The following is a 9,967-nucleotide window of genomic DNA, read 5'->3' as shown; positions in this document are numbered from 1 at the left end:
TCTTAAGGGTGTTTTTAGCACCACCAAAACCTCCCCTGCAAAGAACTGCATATTAATAATTTATCATCTAAAATGAATCTTGGATCATGTAGCAAATGATGAGTTGCTTAGGAAAGCACAAAGGAAACTAACTATAGAAAAGAAATATAAATTTGTAAGTTCTACCTGGCCAATGTTTTATCTCTGTAAATCCATTCTATCAGCAACTTAATTGACTTTGAAGAAGCCTTAATATTTTGGAAAACAGTGTTGAAAAAACTTTATTAACTCTAACTATAGGTAGATTTCTATACCAGTGGAAATCCCCGCAGTGATCATGGCAACAGTCACAGTTTCATCTTCCTTGTGGAATTTGCAGGTGAAAGATTGAAGTAAACTCTGGAGTCAGTCTGAAGCAAAGGTAAAGAGCAATTGTAACAATCCATTTCCCAAAAGAAATACTGAAGTTGTGCTGTTTCTTGTCTTTAATAAGTAAAAGCTAATGTGTTCATGGATTGTGGATGCATTTGTGCTGAGCAAACCCTCTGGTAATGGATCAAAAGCCATTTAAGAAAGACACCTGACAAAGTTAATTTCTTACTATAAAAGCCTTTTCTTTTAACTTTTAACAGTGTGATTCATCTTTTGAGTTATTTTTTGACACTTAAGGTATTATTGTTTGTACTTACATAGGTCATGGGATTCAGAACTTTCTAAATCCTGTTGGTTCCCAGCTCAGGTTGACATTGTGGTGCAACTGGAGTCCATTCTCTGTGAATAAATCTGTCCCCCTCTGTGTTTTCAGCTTCCCATTAATAGTTAGAGGTTGTTCTAGTGTAACACACTGGTGAGTGAATGCTCTGAACACTCTGAATAACATCTCTGAGCATGCAAGTTATAATGAAATGTTTGGCAAGTTGTAGGAGAATATGTATTTGGTGATGGAGAGGGTTGATCAACTTTCCGTGGCCTGGAAGTTGTTCTCACAGTGAGAAATTGCCATTGTCTGAATTTGGAGAAGGAGAGTTCCTTTTTTATTTTTTCTCGGGTTCATAGAATGATTTAGACTGAATGGGACTTCCCAAGACTTGTCAGCTTTGTCAAACTCCTTCAAGAGTGCTGCTTTGTGTTAACAAAAATGCGATTTTTTAGTTTCAGCCACATATTAATCAGAAACTATGTTTTATTTCTCATTTTAAAAGTTCCGTTTATGTCCTACGGTTTTTTGTTTGATTGCTTGTCCTTAAAAACCCCCGGTTCTTCCGCGTGGGATGATGCTGAAGACCAGCTCTCGAGTGACAGACAGCTCGAGAGCTTTACGCAGAGCCAAGCGGCTCCTTTTTCCCACAAGAGGGAGCCCGGCGGTCGCCGCTGGATCAGATCCGTGCCGGCTCGGAAGCGCTTTGCGATCTCTCCGCGGCCAGCAGAGGGGATGTGCCGGGCAGGCCGGCCCGAGTTTAGCCCCTCAGCGCAGCATTCTCAGTCTCAAATCACACGTGAGTGTCTGCCACCGTAGTCTTAAAGAAATTTGTATCCAGTTAAAATACTGTTCTCTTCAACGCATAAAGTACCAGGAAAAATTCAGAGAACACTTCAATTCCCAGTGGGATTTCTGGAGTTGTGCTACCTCAGTGGATAAAGAGGGTGTAGTTGTTTAACAGTATTATTCACTGAAAGGTAAGTGTGCACACAGAAATCCCTCATGTGACTCATTACAATTCTTCCTCCCTCCAGAAAGGACGCAAATGTCAGAAAAGTGGACCCAAATAGAAGTCACTCCAGAAATAAATCAGAATGGTGAGCCTTCAGTAAAAGTTCTGTATGAATTCATGTCACATACCTGCCATTGTTTATAACCATGCCAGTACAATCTTATTATTCCTAGAAATACATTGCATGTCAGAATTTTGTTGGTCAAACTGCCACTAAGCAAACAAATAGTAGAGAAAAGGCAGTTTATTTTATTTCTGTGACAGATTGAGAAGCCCTGAATGATTTATAGAGTTATTTATTAAACATATAGATTTTATAACTATTTAGGTCATAATCTGTTTTCCATATAGGTCAGCCAAAGTCTGTTATGTGTTAAAAGCTGAGGAAACAAGTGCAGGAAAAGCAGTTAAAGCCAGGAAACAAAACCAAGAGGGATGAACTATGTAAAAGTGAATACATGAGTAGCTATTTGTGATATAGCTGAAAGTACCCCAAAATATTTTCATTGGCATATAAAAAAGCATGGAGAGGAAAACTGTTTAATGGATGTTGAAACAGTACATATCTCAAAGGTAAGAAAGCTACTCCCATGGAGTTGTGCTTTTCATTCCTATGGGATTTTATTTGTTCTTATCAGGGCTATATCCCACTCTCTTTTCTAGCAACATGTACCAGAAAAATATGCTTCACCACAAACATGAAAGAAACAGTTTTATGGGGGATATGAGGCGTACATGTCATCTTTGCCTGTACTCCAAACAGGCAAGATGGAGCTTCGGTTGGTTTTTATCCTTTTATCAGAGGCTGAATTAGTACACAGAAAGGACACATGCTGTCAGCAAGGTTAAGAAGGAAGTGTGATGGTGTGATTTCAGAAGGAAAATAATACCCAGCAGCCAGATTTCTGTTTAAATCATTTGCCACCCTTCACCCAGAGGTCAAGTGTGGGACTGAGTTACTGGGGCTAAATAATATACAGGACAAAAGTGAGACTAATGCCCAAACAAAGCAGCCTTTACTGTCAGTATCAGAGTTATTTTGGAGTAGCAGTTGCCCATCTCAGAAATCCAGTTTATAATTTATTGGCAAGGAAGGTAGGATTGAGTGAATGACGAGACTGCTACTAACCAGCACTTACAAGAGTGGGGGAAAACGTGACCTTTGAAGGTGAGCTGCATCAATGCCTGGGGGGGAGCTTTGCTATGAACACAAGAGAGAGCACAGAGACGTGCTGGTGTTTATACATAATATATGAGGGCATGGCTGTATGGACGGGAATGGATACCTCCCTGTGCACACAGGGCTGTGTGCATGGCATGTTCTTAACCAGTCGTAGCTATGGTCACGTCTGTACGGTGTGAGGATGCCCAGGCCTGTGGCTGCAAGGGCCAGCGGCCGGGACCGCTCACGACTCTGCCTTTGTCTCACGGGCAGCCGTGAGGAAGGCGCCGGGCCCCCCACCCCCGCGGGTCCCCGGGCCCGGCCGGCCCGGCTGCCCCTTTAAGAGGCCCCAGCGCCGTGTCAGTGCCTGCGCCGGGTCCTTCCCTCCCCTCCCCTTCCGCAGCGCCGCCGGAGCCGGGCCGCGATGGGCCGCCGCGGGCAGCGGGGGCTGCGCCGCCGGGGGGGCTCCCGCGGGGCCGCGGGGCGCTCGGGCACCGCCGGGTAGCGGCGGAGCTCGGCCGGGACGCGCCGCCGCATCGCCGCCCCGCGCGGGGACCGTGTGCGCCCTGAGCGCAGCACAATAGCCGGGAGGAGGAGACAGGGAAAGGGGCAGGGGGAGAGGAGGAGAGAGAAAGAGAAAGCACAACACGGGGGCTGGCGAGGCGGCGCGGAGCGGAGGGCTCCGGAGCGTGGCCGCGCTGAGGACCGTGCCCAGGACGGCGGCGACAGGAGGTGGGTGGGGGGCGATATTTACCTTCCCTCCCCCGCCCCGACCCCGCTCCTTTGTCCACGCGCTTTGAAGTGCTGGGGGATCGTCGGGGTGGGAGCATTGTTGTTCGCCAGCAAGCGATCAGTCATGCCGGGGAGAGAGTAGCGAGTGTACGCGGGGCTGGGGCCGGCAGAAGCAGAAGGAGACGGGGAGGAGAGACGATTGCGAGAGAGGATTGCTGCCTGCCTCCCAGTGCCCTGCATGGACCGCGAAAGAGACGCGCTGAGTTGACCCTGCCCGAGCTGTTTCTGCTTCTACATGTGAGATCCGGTTGGTTTTTTCTTTCCACCTCTTTCTCTCCAGCCTCCTTCTCGTATTCTCCACTTACTCCCGTATGCAAAATGGTGGACCCTGTGGGGTTTGTAGAGGCTTGGAAAGCACAATTTGCAGACTCTGAGCCTCCTAAAATGGAGCTGAAATCTGTGGGAGACATTGAACAGGAGCTGGAAATGTGCAAAGCATCTATCCGGAGACTGGAGATGGAGGTTAATAAGGAGAGGTTCCGCATGATTTACCTGCAGACTCTTCTGGCAAAGGAGAAAAAAAGCTATGATAGACAGAGATGGGGTTTTAAACGTGTTTCTCAGTTGCCTGAAGGGGGTGCAGAGCAGCAGATCCAGGACCTGCATCATCACCAGTCTGCTGACCAAGACGAATATGAGAAAAGCAAGTCACATCACGGGGAGGAAAAGTTCAAACCCAGGATACCCTCTATGCGGAAGCTGTCTACCCAGAGTGATGGGTCAGACCTGTCACCTTTGGACAGCCCCCACCATGGGGAAGGAGAGCAGGACAGGTGCAAGTACTATGGTGAAGAGAAACTGAAGAGAGTTGTAGAGGACATGGAGAATCGCTGTGATACAGATGGCTCTCCTTCAAAACACAGATCGGCTTCCACTCGCAGACTGGTGGGATCTGCTGAGAAGGAGGGATCATTTGAACCTAAGGAGAGAGGGAACAGCACCAGTGTGGCGGCCCTGAGGTCCAATTTTGAGAGAATGAAAAAGGTTAATTCACACTCTTCTGGTGATAACAAGGATGTTGTTGAAAAGCCCTTCTATGTGAACATGGAGTATCATCATGAGAAGGGTCTCGTAAAGGTCAACGATAAAGATGTTTCTGATAAAATAAGCTCCCTTGGTAGCCAAGCCATGCAAATGGAACGCAAAAAGTCTTTGCACTCCCTCCCTTCTAACATGGTACCCAGCTTCAGCGAGTTCCAGAGGCCTGCCTACAGGGGAAGGTCCTCAGAGAGCAGCTTTGGCTATGATGGAGAATATGAGGATGCTGAACTGAACCCCAAGTTTCTTAAAGATAACCTGATTAATGCCAATGGCAGCAACCGCTCACCTTGGCAGCCCATGGATTTTCAGCCGTATCAGAGTATCTACGTAGGTGGAATGATGGGGGAAGGAGAAGGAAAAGGACCTATTCTGCGAAATCAGGGCCCACCGGACCAGGAAAAACATCTCACGTGGCCCAGGAGATCTTATTCCCCCAGGAGTTTTGAAGATATTGGAGGAGGATATACTCCTGATTGTAGTTCTAATGAGAACCTTACCTCCAGTGAGGAAGATTTCTCCTCAGGACAGTCCAGCCATGTCTCCCCCAGCCCCACCACTTACCGCATGTACCGGGATAAAAGCCGCTCCCCCTCCCAGAACTCCCAGCAGTCCTTTGACAGCAGCAGCCCACCAACCCCCCAGTCTCAAAAACGGCACCGGCAGCAGCAGGTCATCGTGTCTGAGGCCACTATTGTGGGTGTACGAAAAACAGGACAGATCTGGCCAAGTGATGGAGATTTGCCCTCTGCGAGATGTCACCAGGACAGCTGTTTCCACGGGGATACAGGTGTGTAGCAGCTTTTTCTTGGTCTTTTAAATCCATTGAGCAGGGAATGGCATCGTGGAAATGAATGGGAGACCCTGGGTGAATCACTGTGAGGGGGCAACTGTTTCATGTGAGAATTCTGTGTTTAATTTGTAGTTTTGCTGTTTTAGGAAGATCCTACAGAAGTATATGCCACACTGCATTTTAGGAATTTAGTCTGGATTCCCAGATAGGTTGACGCAGGCTTCTTTTGAGAGGATCAGTGGAGTCCCATGTTAATAATTTCTTAAAGTTTCAGTCTGAACACTGAGCTTAAAAGGGGCCAGAACTTCACCAGGTATTCACCATTTGTGGTGAATTCACACCAAGTTTATTCCCTCCCTCATATTTGTGCACTACGGAGTAGTTAAACTCTACCTCAGAGGTGGTAGTGTGCCAACAAGCCACAACCTGAGGGTTTTGCCAGAGCTTTACCGATAATGATGCTGCTCCCACAGTCTTGTTTTTTCCTGTCTGTATTAATTGCAGTGCTAGTTTCTCGTTCTGTCTCGTGTCAGCCTTCAATTAGAGCTGATTGGAGGTGATGATTGTGCAGCTCTGTTCTTGGAGCTTTCTGCTATCGCTGAGTGAAGAAAGAACTTGGAATATCAGGAAGCCCTGAGGGAAAAGTGTTAACTAAATTTCAGCAGAATAAAACTTTTCATTTGGGGAAGAATGGGCAATGTTTGAATCCATTTTCATGTAACTCATTCAGGCATGCAGGTGTGTCTGTGGAATCACAGTGAGTTTATAGGTGGAAGAGGCACAAGGAATTGTATTAATTCAGATGCAGTTTTTGAATGTATGTGGATGTCTGAACCTATTTAGCAAGGCAAGGCATGTAATGTAAATATCTTGTGCTAACACCTGTAGTCTCCTGTGCAGTAAACGAAAATCAAATCCAGGAATGAAGAAAATAGGAATGTTTGTTTTGACAGATTTCTTTAATTATAAATGTGTGAGTTCTCTCATGGGTTTTCTTTGTCTCTTCGAATCTCTCATTTTAATAAGGGATTAACATGTTATTTGTCAGTGGGACCAAATTCCTGTAGTATTGGGTGAATTCAGAGGTCTGTCAGAGATGTCACTTTCTCAGGTTGTGAGAGTTTGCTCTATTACTTCTCAGAAGAGTAACTGCTCAAAGGAGATGCCTGGCTTTACTTTCCCTGCTGATTGTTTTTGTCAGCAATACTTTTGGGAGCAACAATGAAGGGAGAACTCTTCTGTGCCTTGCTGCCATCCTCTTGTCTCGTTGTGTTACTGGAAGGCTGGACAGTTGTAGTGGATGTTCGGTGTACATGGAAGCTCTGCACCTCCTCACAGTGACTTCTGCCTTATCAGATTGGATTGACATCCCTGTTTTCTCTCTGGGACTGCTGCATTCTTCCTGGGTTTTGGGGGAGAGGCTGAGTCTTGTGCTCATTTGAACTGAGCTCAGCCATCTGTCTCTGCTCTTGTTTACTGATGCTCTTTAGATGACTGGGAAGCCTCCTGGCAATTTCAGTTTTTGCAGAAGGGTACAAAGGGGTAAAAATAACAAAGGTTGATAAAGCTTGAGGATAAATTCAGCTTTCAAAAAGGCAATAGGTAATTTTTATTTTAAATAATTTTGCTGGGATGCAGTGATAAAAAAAAGGCAGCTGAAAAGTCAGAGCACTTACAATTCCTGGATGTGCTGGAAAGCTTTGTGTGTTCCTAAGGATGACCACACATTGCAGGCAAGGACATAATGTAACTGATCCACCTTCTGCTTTCCTCAGCACAGGGGGTGACATGGCAAGCTTAGCAGGAACTTTCACCAGATGGCTAATCAGCACTGTCTTGCACATTAGCTGGTGGCAACTTTTTACTTAACTGAAAAGGCTTATGCCTTCAGGAGGGCTGTGTTTCTGATTCATTTCTACTGAGCATCATTTTATAGGAGTTTTCTTTCCTTCCCGACTGGGATGAATTTTGATCTGAAACCAGTTGGCAGCACCTCCTTTTCATAAAACAAACAAAAGGCCTGAGAGAGCCCTGTGTGATTATCTGGCTGGCTCCCATTCCCAGCTACCCTGCTCTGATGCAGGCTGTTCTCCATGACCACGTGGTACCAAAGCCATTCACAGATCCAGACAGATTTTCCAGCACCTGTGGTTCAGTCACTGCTTCTGCCAGGCTTCCCTAAAGTTTTGCTTGAACAGAGTGCAAGTTTCAATCACAGTAGGTTCTGGCCAGCCTTCATGTTAATTAGCATCAAGTGGGGTTTATTCAACAGTACTTGACTTCCCTGTGTATTCAGATTGTTGTGTTTTCTGGCTTTGCCTTTGATCACTCTTCCCATAGTAATGCTGAGTGTGCTGTGGACAGGTGCAGTGTGAAATTTCCATCTGGATCTGTCCCAGTGCACCTTGAGCTTGGCCAGCAGACACATGCTGTTCTGTCCAAATTATTTCATGACTTCACAGTTAAGTGATGTTTTCCTGATTTTGGATTACAAAAAAAGGATGTAACTTTCAAATGGATGTGGTCTGAGCCAAAATTTGAATCTGGGTTTTTGGAGGTGGATTATCAAAAACATTAAAGCAGATAAAGGTATAGTAGGCTTTCAGTTTTTTCCAAGGAGCAGCATGAGAGCTTCAGGGTTGAGATTTGGTAATAGCTGTACTTTCTATTAAATGTACTTAATGAAGCCTGGGCAAAGATATTGATATTAGGATTAATTATGTATCACTAGTTTCCTGTAGTGGGAATAGAAAAAAAAATCACATCTTAACTTTGCATTAAGCTTACATGTCTTTACTATGATTGTGAAGAAAGAACAAGATTTTTAAAATTCTGCCTTCTGTTAAACATTAGTTGCAGAAATAGACGTGAGAAAAGCCACCCATTGTGCATTTCTGCTTATGGTCAAGGGGAAAGTTGCACAGAACTGTTATGGAGCAATGAGATCTTGCAATGGCCTCAGCTGGGACAGTTTTTAACTAACAGCATTTTGTTAATGAAGAGCACACTGGAGCTGTTGCTTGGCTTTGGAGCTTGCTGCATAAAATCAGTGTTCTCTGTGTGAAATGATTTCATCTGTCTGCATAATAACATGGAAACTTTCTGGAGTCCACATAAATAATATTTACCTGCTGCCTCCCTCAAGGTGCCCCAGGACTAACTCTGTTCACGTGAGAAGACTTGGTGGTGCTCTGAGAGAGCCACCAACCACCACAGTGCTCAATATGAGGTCAGTCTGGGGATATGTGTCATTTAATTCCATTGGAGTGAGGTTTTACTTATTTTAGCCTCTACTAAATGTGGGAGTTCTGAATGTCCCTTTCTGGAGAACATGGAACGTTCCCTATTTTTCAGAGAGTTTATTGTAGAGAAGGGAAAGGGCAGTGGAATTTATGCATGTGAACTGCAAACCTCACAGTTCCTGTTATGTCAACAGAAGGCCATTTTAAAACTGCTGCTTACCTAGAGCTGTAGGTTCTTCAGTTTTTGTGTGCCTTAAATGCCTGACCAGATAGGCAAGCATCTGAATTTCCTGCTTTTAAGGCAAACTTGACACTACTTATTTGTAAAGCCCCAAGAAATCATGTAGTGTGTCATCATGGGAGGACCTTATTCTGTACCAGTTTCTGCAAGGGTTTGCTTCCTGAGTTATTTGCATCTTCTGAGATCTTAGACAAGTTTCTTAACTCTGCACTTCTTTCACCAAATATTGTATTCTGTGAATTTTAGTTTGGAGATGTAGCTTGAAAAGTTCTTTGTGGGATTTTGCAGACTCCTGAGGCAACATGTCAGTCCTGTTGCTGTTGTTCAGAAGCACAACTTCCCTTTGAGCAGCTGAGGCAGACTTCAGTCCACTCTGTAGAGATTCTTCCTTCTGAGGAGCTGAAATGTAGGAACTTTTATAGTGTGCAGATTGCTTGTTAATTTTAAGGCCTGCTGGCCATAGGTCCTCCTTTCCATCTGTGACTTACATTGGATCAATAATGCAATTTAAATGTTCCTGACACTTGTTTAGTTCATTTTGCTGTTACTTCTTAGACATGTTTTAATTCTTTCCTGTGATTATCAGTGATTTCCTAGGAGCACTGATGCCAAGATGCTGTTTAAATGTGATCCCCCACCCTGCCTTGCTTTTCAGCGTTTTAAGTGGCTTTTGAGATTTTGGTGATTATCAGGATGCTTGCACTACCACTCCCTTCTTAGTCTGGGAGAGTGAAGAGCTCCCTCTCTTTCTCTTCCAGATTTCTCTTTCCCTACAGCAGAGTTTAATGGAATCTACAGAGCTGCTGTATGTCCCCAGTGACTACAGTGGACTCTGAAGTGTTTGTTTTCTTCCTTCTTCCACAGAGAGTTGCTGATGTTTACCTCAGGCCTACCAGAAGTAATAGCATGTAGACAGATTTTATTTTTTCTTTTCTTCACCCTAGATCAGGTACTTCTGCAGTCACAAAGCGCCTGCCTTTGAAATGGGAGTGAAAACCAATCCACATA

General features: G+C 45.0%; 1 protein-coding gene across 1 annotated transcript in view; it reads left to right on the top strand.

The window, feature by feature from the left end:
* Positions 1-3,284: 3,284 nt before the first annotated feature.
* Positions 3,285-9,967, top strand: part of BCR (BCR activator of RhoGEF and GTPase) — a 100,156-nt gene continuing 93,473 nt past the window's right edge. The window contains exon 1 of the mRNA XM_041488525.1: positions 3,285-5,473. Within this exon, the coding sequence (XP_041344459.1) occupies positions 3,964-5,473 (1,510 nt within the window). The 5' untranslated portion in view covers positions 3,285-3,963. The remainder of the gene's footprint in view (positions 5,474-9,967) is intronic.

Source organism: Pyrgilauda ruficollis, unplaced genomic scaffold, assembly GCF_017590135.1.
Source record: "Pyrgilauda ruficollis isolate IOZ18807 unplaced genomic scaffold, ASM1759013v1 scaffold9, whole genome shotgun sequence".
Lineage (NCBI taxonomy): Eukaryota > Metazoa > Chordata > Aves > Passeriformes > Passeridae > Pyrgilauda > Pyrgilauda ruficollis.
This window is presented reverse-complemented; position numbering and strand designations above follow the sequence as displayed.